At 42.9% G+C, this 18,494-nt stretch overlaps 1 protein-coding gene across 3 annotated transcripts in view; it reads left to right on the top strand.

Annotated features, from left to right (window-relative positions):
- Nucleotides 1-18,494, top strand: part of HECW1 (HECT, C2 and WW domain containing E3 ubiquitin protein ligase 1) — a 439,971-nt gene that overhangs the window by 340,216 nt on the left and 81,261 nt on the right. For all 3 annotated transcript variants that reach the window (XM_019483377.2, XM_019483376.2, XM_019483378.2), the window contains 5 exons: nt 4,267-4,417; nt 10,704-10,834; nt 12,028-12,149; nt 14,790-14,975; nt 16,930-17,064. In XM_019483377.2, coding sequence (XP_019338922.1) covers nt 4,267-4,417; nt 10,704-10,834; nt 12,028-12,149; nt 14,790-14,975; nt 16,930-17,064 — 725 coding nt within the window. The remainder of the gene's footprint in view (nt 1-4,266; nt 4,418-10,703; nt 10,835-12,027; nt 12,150-14,789; nt 14,976-16,929; nt 17,065-18,494) is intronic.

The following is an 18,494-nucleotide window of genomic DNA, read 5'->3' as shown; positions in this document are numbered from 1 at the left end:
CTGCCTGTTTAGTCCATGGCCCAATCTCTGAATCAGCGCCGAATCTCCAGATTAGAATCAGCCGAATTGAATCGGGACAGTGATTTGAATCACTGAATCAAATCACTATCCCTCCAAATCGGCCGAATCTGAATCTTAAGCAAATACTTGCTCCTTCGTACAGGCCTAGTGTTTGACTGTAATACTTTCTGCTTAGACATTGTGTTACCATGCATATGACCACAGGCACATTGTTGCATACTCTCTTCAGGCAGTGTTGTGCATGGTTGGGTTCGCGGGGAGACACCTGACTTAGTCTATACTGTGTGATAGTGTTTTTCCTGAGGCATGAACATATGTGTGTTTGGGTAATTGTAGAGGAAAGCAGGAATACTTTGTGTGAGCCTATATTTCTTAGTATTGCCAAACAGTCCCTGACCAGCACCTTTTGAGAGTGACTCTAAGCTGGCTTGAATGGAGGGCACGTCATTGCCTAGGATCCATTAAATATCCATTGAATTCTGATTTGGTTCAGCTTGTCACTTCCATGGTCCAGCTTGGGGTGCTGGTTGCTGGCTGGCCTTTGCCTTTTCTCTGCAGTTTCTCATTATTTTGTATTTTGGACATTATCTTCGCCAATCCTTGTTCTTGTGCTTGGAACATCAAAGGGCTGACAGGCAGACGGGGGTGGGGAAGTATACAGGAATTAAGCTGTGAGAGGCATAGAAAGCATTGTCCCTAAGACTATGCAATAGTACAGTGATTTTCAAATGGGAATATGCATACTTCTGGAGGTATTGTGCCATTTTGCCAAGGGGTACATGTCTAAATTTTAATAATGATGGTGGAGCTTCTGATTGGTCAGCGTGCAGTGAGTAATAATCATGCAGACACATGTTGGATGCATTGGGTATGAGCACCAGTATTTTGCAGGTAAAGGGTACACGGCCAAAAAACCCCACTGCAGTAGAAGACACAGTATGTGTTTGTTTGTGTGTGCACATGTGCGTGCATGCATGTAAAACCAGTTTAAACAAAAACTGTGCGTGTGCTTATAGCCCTTTCTATTATGGAACCTTTAGAGAGGAAAAGGACACAAACCCCCACCACCAAAGTCCACCTTTTCAGGTGCCTGAAACATGAACAGCCTATAGAGCAGGGGTGGGCAAAATGCGACTCGCGGGCCAGATGCAGCCCACCAAGCCATTCCAGCCCATGGGGCCCCTAAAAAATTGAGAAAATTAATATTTATCTGCCCCTGGCTGCCTATCTTGTGGCCCTCGATGGCTTGCCAAAACTCGGTAAGTGGCCTTCCATCCAAAATAATTGCCCACGCCTGCTGTAGAGGCTAGACAAGGAGCCAAGTGGATACACCAAGGCAACCAGCTGCAGGCCCAGGGACAGCCTACACATGTCTGGGACTTGAACTCAGCTGAGGCAAGGATATTTTTCAGGGAAAGGGAGTTGGCTGCTGAGAGTGGCTTCTAAATACAGGCTGGGAAAACACAGTTGCTCTTGGAAGGTAGGAGAGAAGGTGCACAAAGAACCCAGGTTCTTTCCAGCTGATCATTGAGACGCAGACAAAAAAATTGAGTCAACTGCCTTACCACTCTTGGAGAGGGGCTATGCACACAGTGTGTGTGTGTGTGTGTGTGTGTGTGTGTGTAATATAAAAAATACAATATTGTGTACATGTATAATGCATAGTTGATATGCCATCAGCAGGGATCTTGGTTTTCTCTGTTAAAAAATCCAAAATAATCTGATGAACACCCCCAAAATCTGTGTTTATTCGCAATTTAAATGAAACACCACTGTATATAGAAATATTAGTTGAATACAACGGGTTTTTTATATATTTACCAGTTTAAAGCAATTTGGAAACATAACAATGCCTCAATCATTATAATAAAATAAATTATAAATACTTATATATTTTGCCATTTGATTTTTGTTTTTTATCATGGAAAACCAGAGCTCCCTCTGCCCTCTTCACCCGCCAGGACACAGGTCCAGCTGCATCTGTCCCGTCAGGTGTTTTGTGGTACTGAGCAGCCCTGACATGCTGGTACCCCTCAGTGCCAAGCCAAAGCCCCCCCAGTCCTGCCAGTGCCCCTCACTCCCTACCTGCAGCCCCTGCCTATCCCCTACTCTCTCCCTCCTGGCAGCAGCTCCCCCCCTACACCAGAACACGGGTCCAGCTGTGGTTGTCCCCCACCCCCTTGCTTTGTGGTGCTGTACAGCCGTGACATGCTGATTCCCTGCCCATGCCATTGCCCATCACTCCCAAGCCACAGTGCTCCCCCACCTCCCCGAGTTCTGCCATTTTCCCTGTGTATCCCACATCTTGCTGTTCCCTGGCCAAGGCAAGCCTGGCAGCAGGCAAGCCAGTGGGGAGGCAGAAGGGGTAGGGGTGCAGTCCCCAGTTGATGGGGGCTAAAAGGCAGTTGGGGCAGACCCACTTGGTCCTGTGGGTGGCCCTTGCTGTTTCCCCATCCTGCTGCCCCTCCCTCTTTCCCCCACTCCTTCTCCCAGCAAGTCCCTGGGCCACTGCTATCCCCACCCCACAACCCCTGCCCCACTGCTCCTGGGCACTCACTGCCCAAATGGTTCCAGATGGCAGCAGTGGGTGCAGCATGTCCTGGCAGAGCAGGGTTGCCCCTGACAGCTGCAGCTTCATTGCAGTTCTGGCCAGCCCCTGAGTACTGCCCAGGGCCACCACTGCCTGTCCCCACTGCAGATCCCAGAGCCGCTCTGCCAGGATGAACCGCGCTAGCCCAGCCCAGCCCGTGCACTGTCAGTCCTGAGCACTTTGACATGCCTACCACCTGGAACCATCTGGGCAGCGAGTTCCTGGGAGCAGCAAGATGGGGTAGTGGGGTGGGGACTGTGGCAGGCTGTGAACTTGCATGTGGGCAACAGGCAGGCAACAGCAGTCCCCCCTTGGCAGGGGCTAAAAGCTGGCAGGGACAGACCTACCTGGTCCCCTGGGTGGTCCCTTCTGCATCCCCCTCCTACTTCCTCTCCTCTTCTCTCTCCCCTCCCCCATCCTGCTTGCCCTGCCTGTCACCAGGTTTCTTTTCCCCACCATTTCCCTGCAGGGCCAGTAGCAGGCCTCTAAACCCATTAAATAATTCCCAGGGGCTGCACAGGAACCCTTTTTGCTAGCTGCTCATTGCAGGCTGGAACTCTGTCAGCCTGCGGAGAGCTGTTTCCAAAGGGGGAAGCCTGTGGTTTCCCACTTCAAGGAGGAAAATCCACATTTTTCACCTTTAAGGGGAAAATCTGCAGGAAACAGAAAACCTGGATCCCTGGTTATCAGCTGATATATTTTGTAACCAAATATATAGGTAACAAATTAAATTTATACCATTTGACTCAAGAAATGCTAAGTGCTTTAAAGTAAAATTCAGCTCACTCACTCCTTAACTTTCCTTTTGCTCCTAGCAGTTTTCCTAGCATTATCACTGCTGCTGATGCATTTAAACACCAACTCATTTCACACAGACCAACAAGCAGCTATCAGGCGGACAGAGCATTAGTTATGCTCACGGCCAACTCGTACATAGTGGCAATTGGGAGCATAGTGGTACCAGGCTCGATATGATGCTGTCAACTTCCACAGCTATCTAATTCTTAGCAGATTTTTAAAAAAGCGTGTTCACAGATTTCTGCAAATATGTCAAACCAGGCTGTGACAAGTTTTAGGACTTTAGACTGTACGTTATATTATCCCTCTAAAAGCTGCTATATGTATAACAGAGGAACACATCACAGTTATCATGAAATATAACAAAAAAAGTGAAGATAGGAGTTGCTAAGGTTGATCAGATCATTGGTCCACCAACTCTAGCATCCTGCTTAATCAGTGGCTAGTTTCTCATAACTGTCCCATCCACAGTTTGTCCAGTGCTGTTTATGGGGGTTGTATGAGGGAATTCTTACTTTTTGAAGCATGCAATTTGATTGCTCGGTTCAAGAAGCAAAAGCGTAAATGTTATTGTTGATCACAAAATTATCTAAGCCTCTTTAAGAAAAAAACCACTGTTGTTTCACTCATAATTGATGGCCAGCAGTAGTGAACATCACAGGTTGATTATGGATTGTATGTGAAGAAATGTTTTATGTATATGAAGATAGTACATATATATATGTATACACACACACACACACACATTATGCACATGCACACACAATATATGTGTTCATGTGATTGTCACCAACAACAAGCTTTTCTGAAATTCTCAAACTGATGGTTTTATCTTTCCCTTTTTTTTCTAATACCAGACTGGGAAGCTCGAATAGACAGCCATGGAAGGGTATTCTATGTAGATCATGTTAATCGAACCACAACATGGCAGCGTCCCACTGCAGCAGCCACTCCAGATGGAATACACAGATCTGGTTCAGTCCAGCAAATGGAGCAGCTGAATCGGCGGTGAGTAATTCTGGACCAAAACCCTGAAACAGCAATATCAAAAAATGTCCCAGTCATGAGTAAATTTTTTTCTAATATTATTCCAAGCATCTGAGCCTCCATGTATCCTTAAATCTCCCAAATTATGGACAAATGAACAAATTATCCTGAGTTAAAAGGGGCAGAGACTTACCGCATATCAGCTGCTTTGTGATAATTGTATTGTTTGTCTGCTTCCACTTGCCATGGGAGATGAATAAACACGGGTAACAATTATAGTGGAGTCGCTGATGTGTGTTAAGTCCCTCCCTTTTCTCTTAATTTAGTAGAAATTGCTTGTTTGTCCCTGGTCTCAATATAAATAAGCTAAAATATATCTGAAGCTACAGTTTTTGATCACATTAAGCAGGTCAGCACCTTCTGTTAGTGAATGACAATATTCTTGCCTAAAAAAGTGATAGGGTCAAGCATAAGGAAGTTGAGACAGTTTTCACTGCTACTTTCAGGTTGGTTTAACAAAATGTAAAATACTATGTCGTTTAGATATTATTTCTTGAATATTGGCATAAGAATGTGTGGTATGTAACAACAGGACACTCTTTTTAGAAAAAAACAAAGACTAAAGAGATTATAACTAAAAATATATGATCTGCAGCTAGTATAGTGACATGTGCCTGTTAACATTGGTACCCTTTGAAGCAGTGCTAGGTTTGGAGAAGCAATCCGAGTAGGTAGAAAGGCAGAGAACTTAATGTACAAAAACTGGGAGATTATTTTGAGCAGGTGAAGAGCAGAAGAAAGCAGAAGAAAGTATTTTGAGCAGAAGAAAGTAAAAAGTTGGCTGGGAGAGATGTGATAGGCAAGCAATGGGAGGAATTTTAAGGTAACATTGGAAGACAGTGCAGAAGGATGGAGGGTTGAAGAACTTGGTAAACACAAAGTGTAGAAGAACTTTGAGGGATGTCTGTATTGTGTCAAACGATGGCAGGGGACAACATCCTACCTGCTTGTTCCTGCTCCATGCACAGCACATCCTGAAAGAAATGTCATGTAGTTGCCATTAGAATAGCACTGAATATGCCCTATGATGAGCATATCCAAGACTGAGAGCCCAAGAGTGGCAACAGACAACAAACAGCTACATAACATTTGTTGGGGTTCAGTGTGCTCAGAGACGGATTGTAGGCATGCCCTGAAAGTCAAACAAGGTTTGCCCAAACTATATCTGGTAGAATACCACCTTTGCTGCAGGTTGGGTGTTACTGGTGGTCTTGCACTTGGAATTACCAGGTCCTAACTCCAGTCAGTAGTGTAACCAAGGTAGGTTAACTGGGGCAACAGCCCCAACAGAAAGTTAGTTGCAGGGGGAGGGAAGAAAGGAATGGAAGAATAACAGCTGGGCGGTTGTGGGCTGGCTTCACCACTAGAAGCCAGGAGCCAGCACCGCAACATACAGCACTGCTGCCCAGGGCGCCAAGCTGCCCTGTTAAGCCTCTGGCTCTAGTGGTCCCCTGAGTTGTGCACCTCACAGGTTGGGAAGTATCAGCACATAGCAGCTGACACCAGCAGCGCTAACAGGCTCTTATACTGTATCAATTTAGACTTGTTTAAAGATGAGCATTGATGAGCATCCCAGTGAAAGACAATGCAAAATCTTTTAAGCAGCAAGATGAGCCCGTAGCACTTCCTTGAACTGAATCCCAAAGGAGGCAGGCAGAATCGAAAAGAGAGGAGATCTTGCTAACTGTTTATCTCTGAGCACAATATCTGTGTTTGACTGTTGTCCATACAGATTTTTTCATAATTGTCTTGGCCTGCTTGTATTTTAGATTCTGTTGACTAGAGAAGAGTGGAGGAAAGAAAGGGAGATAAGCAAAAGTCTTCCCCAGTTACTTCTGAAAAAGTTTTCATAACCTCTGTCCCTGCTTTCTATAATAATAAGGTTTCTTATTTAAACAAGCAAGGCTGATTTTTCCCTCTAATTATAGAGTTTAAAATGCCACGAAAGACAGATTTACTGATCTTCAGAATGCTAAAAGGAGAAAGAGAGAGACCTTCAAAGCTGCTTCTTTCTCTGACAGTAAATTAATCTGGGAGTTGCTATCTATATCCTTTGCAGGGAGAAGCAGGTCCCAGATGATAGCCACTGAGGAATTAGCTAGTTTCTTCAGGCCAACTTCCCAAAAATGCTTAGTGTGCAAATATATCACAACCACAAACGCATCCGTGAGGAGCTGTTCTCCTTTTCTTTCCAGACTTCTCATGCTGGGGACAGAAGGCACATTTCACTAGAAAACATGTTCTGATTTCATAGTAGAAAAAACTTGCTGTACTCTGTTTTCATTATATGTTTCTTCAGAATGTATCAAGCTGTTAAACATTAACATATAAAAAGGCAGGTATTTCTAGAAGTTCTTTGCAGTAAAACTTCTCTGCAAAGAACTGCAGTGCATTAGAGCTTTTGGTCATGCTTCAGTTCAACTTAATTGGCACCCAGGTAACCTGAGTTAAGTCACCTGGTTGTAATTTCCATTATAGACAGCTACTAGTGTTGGTGCCTTGAGGCTGAGCTCTAGAGTGAACCACACAAGTGATTGTGAATGTCCACACTGCCATTTACAGTCGTGATAGTTAACTCAGGTTAATGGGTAATTTGTTAGGTTCTGTTGATGTGCTGTGAATGACCTCCTCAGTTCCAACTGGGGCTGCCCAGCTGGGAGCCCCCAGGCCACATGCAGTCCCCGAAATGTTAACCTGTAGCCCCCAGGCTCCCAGTCTGGGTGCTGCTCCCCCCATCACTCTCCTACTGGTGCCACTGGAATTTCAGGGCTCCCCAGTCAGCCTCCTGTTTCCGCAGCCTGCCCCTGCCTCTGGGGACGGGGCAGCATGGTGCAACATGTGTGGTCATGAGAACCTGTGGACCAGGGGTTCAGAGGAACGTGGAGCCCCCATGCAGCACTGGGGCACTGGTGCAACACAGTGGGGGGCAGCCAGTGACAGCATGACGTGGAGAGCCCTACATGCTGTAACATGCAGCCCAGGGGGCAAGCAACCCACTCAGCATACAGCCCAGGGGGCATGGCCCCAAGGGCCATGAGGCAGGGGGCCTGCAACATTCAACTACTCAGAAGTTGGACAACCCTGGTTCAATGTCCGTCCATCCCCCCCCCCCCTTGTTGACAATAGTGATCCATATCCTTTGTTGCTATCTGAGCATGAATTAGGATTTGAATTGTTAATGATTTAAAACAATGCAGTGTATTTTGTGGCTTTTGTATGTGGGTGTTATTTTTAGCAGCCAAACATCCAGACATGTAGTGAGACATGGAGGGGATTTTCATTAGCAGCGTTTTTCTCCTCGCTTGATTCCCAGTGGAGACTAAGCACATTATGAACTGAGTAATTGTCGAATCCCATGGTTTCTTAGCACAAAAAAGCCATCTGGTAATTCTCTAATCTCTGCAAAAGAGCTCCATTAACTAAAAATGCTGAATAGACCACCAGGTCTTTAGGGGGACTCCTCTTGCCATGCTGACGTTTGTGTGGGTAGTTATGGATATTTCCTAAGCTTCCAGCAAAAGGGATTCATACTGACCATTGCAATAAGCTTAATCAAGCCACATATTCCAGGATGGGAAGCAGTTCTAGTGTTAGCAACCTGGCATTTTATGGCCTAAAAAAATTAGCCTTCCCCTGAAACAGGATTCAAGATCAGTTCTAAAGAAAATTCGATCAATCTTGATTGCCGGTTTGGAGGAAATATATATTTTTTCTTAACTGGTATTTGAAAACTTCTACTTAGGCTGGAATATGATTTTACACAATAATTTAAATATTGTTTTGCCATTATGTTTCAAACTGCATTACCTGAAATAGTTTTCAGTGATTGTACTTGAAAATCATGTTTAGGCAAGGCAATAGCATGCAAAGACCTTGGCTGACATAATTAAAATCAACCTGAACTTTTGCCCCAAACTCAAACAGAATAAAACTTGAAACCATTCTGCGGTTTGAAAAAGCAGAGTCGACTTTCTTTTCAAACAAATGAGTTCACTTTTCCACTTCCTGGTTTCATTTGGGCCAGGGAGTGGAAATGCCAAAATATCACAAGGAAGGCTTGATATTTCCAGCCAAAACCGCAAAGTATTGGAAATATAACTGCAGGAAAGCCAGGAGTTGTGCATACTCCAGCCCAAGGGCCTAATTCTGTGTTCTTTGTGTACTCAGAGCTTCTCATTGGCTTTAATGGACTTTTTGGGTGTGAAAGGAATGCAGGATCAGGTCCCAGAGTTTGGATGTGCTGCAAATAAACAGCCCTACTTCAAACACAAAGAGTCTCCCTAGTGTGCTATAGTACTCCTTGTCTTTCTTTCATGTTAATGAAACATTAACAGCCACGGTTCATCCAGTTTTGTGACATGATAACACTCCACTTCAATTCTGACTAAACCGTGTAACATTTGTGTAACCTGACTTGTCTTTACAAAAAAAAAAATCAATAGTAATAAAAGACACAGTAAATAACAATAGGGCCCTTAAAACAGCATCTAACATGGTTTTTCCTTGACAGATCACTTGGTAAAGAGACTGAGATTTTCAAGGGTATTCCCATAACTTTTGCCCTTTCAGGGTTTTCTTCAGTTATTTTGACATTTTCTGGTATTTGTATAAGACTGTTTTATAGCATCAGAACTCAAAAAAGTAGCTGTTTGTTGGCATACAGCTAACACTACTGTGTAAAGTTTGCCAGCAGGGGATTTTCTACCATCTAATTACATTGAAACTAAAGTTAACATATATGTATGTGAAGGTTTATATATATAAACCTTCAAATATTTGAGCTACTTTTTCCTACTCTGCTTTTGCTTGAGGGTGTTGTTAAATTCCTGCAGTACTAGAGTGGAAAGTTTACTCCGTTAGCCTGCAGTTAAGTGAATAAAAAATTAAAAAGCTTGTCATTAAAGTGGAGGGGGAAAGTTAAGGTAAATTAATGTTGCTGTGAAATCTACTATAATAACATACTGGTAAGGCACATGTTCATCTAAAAACAAAAAAATACCCCATTTCCTTTTTCTTTTTTTAACCCATGCTAACTATGTTATTTATTGAGCTATTAAAAGCTACCTTAAAGGAATACATTGAATACTGGGAGAAATTCAAACTATTGTGCAAGTCAAGCATAAATCCATTAAACTTTCAGCTGTTTTTCATAATGTAGAGGCACTATGCTCCCGGAGGTTCTGTCTTTTGGATTGGATGTAAAACCAAGGTCTAAACTACTTGACTTCAAAGATCCCTAGTACATAGAGATATTAAAGCCAGATCCCTGACCAAATTAGACTTTGAAATAGAGTGCCCATTAAAAAATTGGCAAGAGAAGAGATGGAGGGAATGCTCTGTGTGAGCCTGGAGGCAAACAGATGAAGGATAGAAGGTAGCAAGCAAGAAAGTGAAAGATCACTGGACCTTTGGGCCAGATCACATACAGTCAGTGGACCCATGCTAGTTTCCACCTAGTGAGGATCTGACCCACTGTGGACACTGAGTGTTACTGAAAATCAAAAATTACAGCATCACAGTAGGGTGAACATTAGTTAAAGTTAATTAACAAAGAAGAGGACTGTAACATTGTTTAAAAAAGTTTTCTATCAAATATCTTTGAGATCTTACCATAGTCTTATACAGCATCAGAAATCAAGTTTCAGTCCTGGTTATAAACTTAAAGATTAGACATGAGATTCTCTCTCCCCTCCAATATTCCTGTTTAACAGCTGGCTCACCATTCCAGCGTCTATGCAATGCTATAAGAAATACAAATAATAATAATTATTAGTAAAAAAAATATTAATAGTAGTCCTTATGGACCCATCTTTCTGTAAAGTGTTGAATTTTACAATCCCCTTCCCCCAAAAGCACTGGAAGTTGAGGATGCAATATCTCACAGGATGATTACCTACTTGATTGGTTATCTTAACATGAGAAACTGGGATGTGATTCTTCACTATCTTGCACCTTGTGTAGACTTTTACCTGAAGGGAACTAGGTACATGATGCCACTATTCCAACCTAATGATTAGCACTATGTGTCAATGACTCCACAGATACAAGGCAGGAGGAGAGTCAGGCTCCTTGGTGCTTGACAGCTAATTCAGTTTTAGTTCTATTTGAGTTGTTCAAAAATGCTCTTTTTCTGTGATTGTTAAGAACTTAGAAAGTCATTTCTGTGAATAGCAAAATGCTCTGTGCGGTTCTTCCACTTTAAGATTTATAGCTAAAGCATGTTGTTCCTTTTACTTAAAATACACAGGTACCAAAACATTCAGCGAACTATTGCGACAGAAAGGACAGAAGATGATGCTGTCACCAACAACAGGGTGGAAAGGCTCCCCACTGGAGGAGGAAGTGATTCTGAGGCAGAACCATCCCAGCCAAGCTCAGGTAGGAGAGAGCCAACTTTTAGCAGGGTGAGACAGTAGGTAGCATTCTGGGAGAGAGGCTGACTGGCCACAGGGTTTTCTCTCCTTTAATGTCTCCTTGAAGAGGAATGACAACATTAAGTTAACATGTAATCAGTGCTTTAAAAAAACATGATTAAATATTCAGGTTTGTCTATTGTTATTCTCTTGAATCTTTGCATCTTTTCTCCGAGAAATCAGTGTATTAATCAATCACATTGGACACAATAGTCATCCATACCTTTCCTTCATTTATTATACAAATTATTGGATTCAGTTTAGGTGAACTGCTCCCGTGGGAGTAATTATATCAGATCCCACCTGCAAGTTGTTATCCGAGGTAGAAACTGTATTACATTACTGCTTATATTACTTGTAATATATTGGATTTAGTAGCATAACTAGAGTGGGGCAAACACCAACAGCCCACGGTTCCAATGTCAAGGGGATGCCAGAATGGTGGCCTATGGGGAGCCTATGCAGCAGCAGCAGGTGGGATGCAGAGATCCAGTGCTGTGGCAGCAGCAGCTGGGGTCTTTGAGATTCCCCCCACATTAAACTAATGGTCAAGTAAGACACTCTGGCACATGGCACTTCCCGTCCTTCTCCTCTCCCTCTAGCCCTCAGATTTGTTCAGGTGACAAGTTAAAATGTGATTCTAGTTTAAAAGCAGCAGTGGTACAAATTGAGACTAGAGTTTAAAATGTTTCATGTTCTTTCTGTTCTAAAATTAACAGTATGAGAGATTTCACATTCAGAACTTAGCTGACAGTATGGAACCAGATCTTCAATTGGAGTAAACTGGCACGATTGGCATGATTACTTTGATTAATAGACATCAATGAATGTGGTCCAGAGGTTATTGCCAATAGGAAAGCGTACAGCTCTTACTTCTATAGGTGCATTGGCTCTGCAAAACTAATCATAAGAAAAACATTTATCACTAAATGAGCAAATAAGACTAAACCATAAAGAGAGCAGATGTGTTGGGCAGGACAGTGCTATTTTCATATTGTCACCTTGTAACAATAGATTCGTTTAATTCATAGAATCAAGCAATGGGCACAGGGAAGGGATGTAAGAGGGTGTCAAGACAGTGGTGCTGGAGGAGCTTGCATTATTTTTAAGTTATTTTCTGCTGTGTTTATACATCATTTGCTTTGCTTTTGTTTTCAGAAATTAGGCGAGAAGGATCCCTTTCTCCAGTGAATTCTCAAAAAATCACCTTGCTCCTGCAGTCTCCAGCTGTGAAGTTCATTACCAACCCTGAATTTTTCACTGTGTTGCATGCAAACTATGTAAGGATCTATAATTCACTATGTCACACTCCTCTCTTCAAAATCACATGAGTACTTTTAGAAGCTTGCACAGTGACTGCTTAATAAATTACCTGGCTCAGGACTCAATTATTTTTCACACGGTGTAGTCCAGATTGTGTGTAGCATGGCCACACTACCCCACTGGCAACCTGTGGCTGCCTGTCATACAATGCAAGCTTGCTGCCACTTCTGATTTCCATTGAGAAGGGGCAGCACTCTCCCTTTATATATTTAACCAGTTCTACTATCTGGTTTTGGAGAAGGTGGAGTTATGGAGTTATAATGCAATCTTTATCTGACCCCTTTTGGAACATCTGGCTTAGGAATGCAGGAAGCCCTGTTGTGCTGTGCAGGGACAGAAGGAAGTTTTCTTGTACCCTGTGCTATTTGTGCACACAAAGAACAGCTGGCCTTGCAGTGAGGAAATACAGACTAGAAATGAAGCAAGTCTTTCAGGCAAGATAAGAACTGAACTAAACCTTCAGGAAACCCAAACTACAGACTTTTTTAAAGTTTGGAAAAGTTTAGGTAGCTTTTTTCCCCTTACTGGAATAGAGTGTACTTCCAACCTGCAATTAGTCTGAAAACCAACACACAGGGGAGAAGTGTTAATTTCAGTCCAACTAGGTGCAGGAAATCTGAGAAATCTCACAAGAAGATCCTGTTTTCCTGAGATTTCAATCCCAGTCCTCTACAATATCCAAATCTTGTTTGGATGGTGTTTAGGTAAACATCCAGATATCATTCCTGAACCTCTTGGAGATCATTACTTCCTAGTACTGATGGGTTTTCTCTCCAAAGATGAAGGAAAGTAAAGACCTTCATGAGCTGTCTTGACACAAGTTGTAGTTGGTGCCAGGGATATCTCAGAGACGGTTGAGTCCCAGCTTCCTATGTCACTAATATAACCAAGACCATGGAATGTCTTTATTTTGAGCTAACTCTGCTATGAGTGCCAGAATAGCCTGTCCAAACATCTGTCAAAGCAGTCATACAAATTCCACTTGTGTAAAAATAATGTTGCCCATAACTTTAGGTTTAACACAGATATAATATTTTAACCACAATCTCCAATTAAAATTTAGAAGCATTAATTATAGCAGTGAAATTTGAGGTGGAAAATATTATCCAGCAGTTAGAACTAAATGGAAAAGCTCTCATTTAATGGACATTTTATTTCCCTGAAGGGATAAAGCTATGAAATTCCACATTTCTCTGGTACTGCTAAGTGATACTGAAATGGCCTTTTATAGTGGATCATAATATAGCTTTGACTGTGGAGTCTGGTAGGACCTTAGTGATTGGTGGTCATAAATCTTTCTTGGATAGTAACATCTTCAGGGTGGGGATTACATCTGCTCCTGTGTTTTTACAGGTTGTAGTTCAGTGGGATTCCAATCTTGATAGGAATGCCTGCACATTTCCATATTAAAATGGTTTACTGCAATTTTGTGCTGAAAACAGCTTAAACATACAGATATCATGAAGTTTAAAATTATTAGCTCAGGTCACCCTTGTTTACATATGCATAAATTTGGAGTAAGTTCATTGACTTCATTGTAGAGTCTTCAGCAAGTTAATATGGCCCCCAAATAATGTGGCATTGGCACAAAGTTTTATGGCCAGTGCAGACTGAAGCTGTACTGATTCTCTGCATGATTTGGTAACTTCCTTTGGAGTCCCCAAGAGCAGTAACATCCCTCTCACAAAATCCCCAAAAGAAGTCAGGGTTTTCTGTCTTTGCCTGTCCTGCCTGGACAAACTTTCTGTCTTTACTGAAAGGTTCCAGAGTGCAACAATGGATTGTATTGCTCATATCATTTACATGACCCTGTGCCAGCTTTGGGCCCTGCATCTGCCAACAGATCAGCACAAACAAACCCTGCTGTTGAACCAGACCCTTCTTCTGTTGGATCCTTATTAGTGTCCGATGTGAGATATACAACATAATACTGATCTTGTTTATTTGAACAGTGACATAAATGCATCTGTATATCAGACATTGTGGTACTGATAAAAAAATAAGGCCAAGAATATTATACATACACTGGAAAAAATGCCAAAATTCCAAATTTTAAATTGGCTATGTCTAAGTATTCACTAAGAGTTGGGTTCAAAGTACATTACAACTAGTGGAAAGTTTGTATTGGCTTCAGCGAGAATTGTTTTGGTCCTTGTGGTCAGCGTTCCCTCTAGGCTGCACATGTGCACAGCTGTGCACAATAAAAAATCATGCTGCACAATAACTTTTTAATGCTGCGCACACAGTGGCATACCAACGCGGGGGGGGGGGGGGGGGGGTAGTAGGGGTCCATGGCTTCTGGGGCATTGGGCTGGGGGGATAGCCAGTGCCACAGTAAGAGGGCACCGATGCTCCCCGTGCTGCCACCACTGGCTTCATGTCCAGCCACTTGCCACTCACCCCAACACGGCCACAGGCTGCTGCAGGAGCGGGGAGGAGCAGGCACACTGAGCGGGCATACCTGCGCACTCCCAGCCAGGATTGCTCACGGATCGCTAAACCTTAGAGGGAACATTGGTCATATGTCATACCAAGTAGCCAAAACTGTCATTGTGGCTTTAGAACTGATTTCCATCTCCTGTGTTTCTCATACGTAGAGTGCCTATCGTGTCTTCACCAATAGCACCTGCTTGAAGCACATGATTCTGAAGATCCGTAGAGATGCGCGGAATTTTGAGCGCTATCAGCACAACAGGGACCTGGTAAATTTTATCAACATGTTTGCTGATACCCGACTAGAACTTCCACGGGGCTGGGAGATCAAAACCGACCAGCAGGGTAAGGTAAGGACACCAACAAAATTAATGTCTGGGTAAATTCCCATGGCCTGGATTACACTGCAAGTCAAACCCGATAATCATTAAGGATTGTTTCTGGATTTAAGATGTATGATTATCTGTTTTGAACATCATAAGCACAGAGCATGTCTTTCAGAGGATACTCATCCTCTCCAACTTTCTGTGGGAATTGCACAGGAGTCTGGCTTTGGTTCCTTCTCTACACTTTATCTCTAGATAATGTTGTCCACAAACATGAAATCACCTACAATCTCTGCAGGTGTCCACAGATTTACTTCTCTATTCCTGACCTAATTCCTTTCATCCAAACTAAAAACCTAGCCTTTCTTCATGACATCTCCTCATGGATGACTAACTGTCAGACCAAGTTCAGTATGGGTCAAACATAGCTCTTACTCTTTTCTCTCATTTGTTTTTGCTATCTCCTTGATCACTACATACTACTACCATCTTGCCTGTCACTTAGGCCAGTATCCTTAAACTGAGACCTCTCTCTAGGTCTGCACATCCAGATAGTGTCTCAGTCTTCCAGATTCTGTCTGCAAACCATCTGTAAGATACAGCCTTCTCCGTTGTTTTCACACAGCTGAATTCCTTTCATCCAAGCTCTCAACATCTTGCACCTCAGTTACTGCAACTTCCTGTTCTCCAGCCTTTAAAAATGCTATCTTGCTCCCCTCATATCAAAATATATCGTATTATTTTCCTAGCTTCTTGTTTTGAACACATCAGCGCTCTCTTTGCACATCTCTGCTGGCTCTTCTTTTTCTATCACATTTAGCATTACCAAGGTATCAGCACATTTAGGGCTCTTTGCAGTCTAATCCCATCTACCTTTCATCTCTCAGTAAGTATTGAAGTGTGATTTCTGCCTCCAATTTGATCTTGATGTCAGCCTTCATCGTATACTTGTTAAATTTTTAACCAACACCATCATGCTTTCTTCTATGCAGTCACTCCTATGTACAGTGGGCTCCCCATAATCATCCATAAAGCCACCATATTATTTAATTTCAAAACTCTCCTTAAAACTTGCATTTGCTGTAGTAGCTACAGAGAACTTGGCAACAAATAGGCTGCTTGTGTGCTGCTATTAGTTCTGTTGTGCTGACCAGTTTTCCTTCATTATTCCAATATTCTTTCCCATCTATCTGTAGCTGTCTATCATCTCTTGTGTTACACTTGGATTGCAATATATCTGGGGCAGGGTTAGGGACCATCTTTTTGTTCTGTTGTTGTATAATGTGTTGTGCACTCAGACCTTCACCCATTATTACAGCTTCTAAACAGTACCCCAACAACAACACTTAAAAAAAAACCAGTAAGCACCCTAATCATTCACTGACCTCACTGAGGGCTGAGGTTTCCAGTGTGTTCATAGCTCGAGTTGTACATTTCATCTAAAAATGAAACGCATGCACCCAAAGGGACCTGTGAGATGTTAAATTAAGGTGATGCTCATCTGAAACAGTGCAAAGAAAGTTGGCATGTAGCAAGGTAAAAAAAGAATATTATTGCATGAATACCATGTATAGTTTCACTAATAAACAACTAATTAAACTGTAAAGTGTGGAATGTCATGACTGTCAGATTTGACTAAGTCAGTCTCCATCTACAAGACTGTTGATTGACTCATGGGGCCACCAAGCATGAAGAGAATGGTTCTCTTCTGATTTGTATCCTGCTTCCATGACAGCTACTTCTTAGCCAGTATACAGGGAATTGAACCAAGACCCATCAGTGCTGAAGATACAAGCTCTTAAAGTCTTAGCTAGAAAGTCAGGACACCATGGTTGTGGCTCATGGCTTCTGTGGGTTGAGCACAGAGAAGGGATTTGTAACACATACTCACTCCCTGGTGGCATGAATTCCTGATCCCATGACTCTTGCACCATGCTTGCCTCTTGCTTATAAGTTTCCATTATTCTTCTTTTTACAGTCCTTCTTCGTTGACCACAACAGCCGTGCCACCACATTCATCGATCCCAGGATCCCACTTCAAAATGGCCGTCTTCCTAATCATCTGACTCACAGACAACATCTCCAGCGACTCCGCAGCTACAGTGCTGGAGAGGTAACAATAGTATTAATAGTTATGGTATATCTATTCGGGCTCATGCCAGCTTATTTTTACCTTATGACAAGCAGATCAGAAACATTTATAATTTTTACTTGGAGATTGCATTTGAGCTTGTTTGCACCTGATTTTAAGCTTAGATTTCAAAACTGAAAAATAGGTTTCAGTATGCCCCAAAATACTGTTCTCTTCCAACTCTTAATTGTAGGGCATATCTGTCCCTGCTCTGTGTCTTGCCCACTGTGAAGCACCTCCGGTCCAAATCCTGAAAATGAAGCAGGATAGCCATTTTAGAGCTTACAAAGTATGTGCTAAAATGAGCACGGTAGACAAAGTTGAGTTGGATTCCAGGCAACACTCCTGGCCACAGTACATAAGTAGGGTAGAGATACTTTTGGTCTCCCTGAACCCTGAGTTCTCTTCTTTGTTTTCACACATCTTCCTACAGTCTCCCCTGTATCTTCCACTTCTTTGATACTTACTCTACTGAACTACTGATTCACACATTTATCACTTTAGGCCTTGATGATTGAAACTTGTTACCCCTTGTGTCTCAAAGTTGTGTAAATGCAAATTCAGATCTGTTCAGAAAGCTGTAATATTCTTGCGTGTAGGAAACCCATACACTACATCTAGCTCTACTCCCCCTCAGTCTGAAACCATTCCCCATCTCCACAACTCTTTCTCTGTAACAACTTCAAAATTCATGATGGAATCAAAAGCCCTTGATGGCCATGTTACATTAGTGATCACATCTCTCCTTAACCCCACAGGTTTTCTCTCTGTGCTGCCACTTCTGGATGTTTTTCATTCCCCTAGTTTCTGTTCTTAGAGAGTGACCCTGTATTACCCCTGTACCAGCTACTGTATGTGTCTCTTAGTTCGCTTCTCTCTAGTTCTTTTCAAACAGATCATCCACTGCTGTAAGTTGGCATCCTACATCAAAGCTGTGCAAGGGTATGTCTGTGGAGGATCTGGGCCACTCATGACAACTTCCCTTCATGCCCAATCTATGGTCCCCTTGCATGGGCAGACCCTGGACTGTGGTGACAAGGGAGTGGCGACACCCCCTTTGGGGGTCAGGTACATGTGCAGTGAAGGGAGCATATTGTGCACATTGATCCTGACTGCCACAGAGCTGCCAGTAGCTCCTGTTGGAGCTCCACTTGGGCTGTGAGCTCTGAGGTCACTGGCTCAGGCTCTGCCCCGAGTCCCTGCTTTCAAGCAGCACCAAAGCCTGCTGCTCTTCCCTCTTCCCCTCCTACCTCCCCTGAATTCAAAAGGGAAAGGAGCAGCAGCATGGACCTTCCAGAGCTCAGTTAAAGCAGGGGCTGTGCATTGCTGGCCTCTCTCTCATTTTTCCCCCTGCTGCTGAAGGAATGGGAAGAACAAAGAGCAGCAGGTTCCAGAGCTGCTTGAAAGCAGGA

Source organism: Alligator mississippiensis, chromosome 5 (genome assembly GCF_030867095.1).
Source record: "Alligator mississippiensis isolate rAllMis1 chromosome 5, rAllMis1, whole genome shotgun sequence".
Classification (NCBI taxonomy): Eukaryota; Metazoa; Chordata; order Crocodylia; family Alligatoridae; genus Alligator; species Alligator mississippiensis.
Note: the sequence above shows the minus strand (reverse complement) of the source record. Positions and strands in the feature narration are given on the sequence as shown.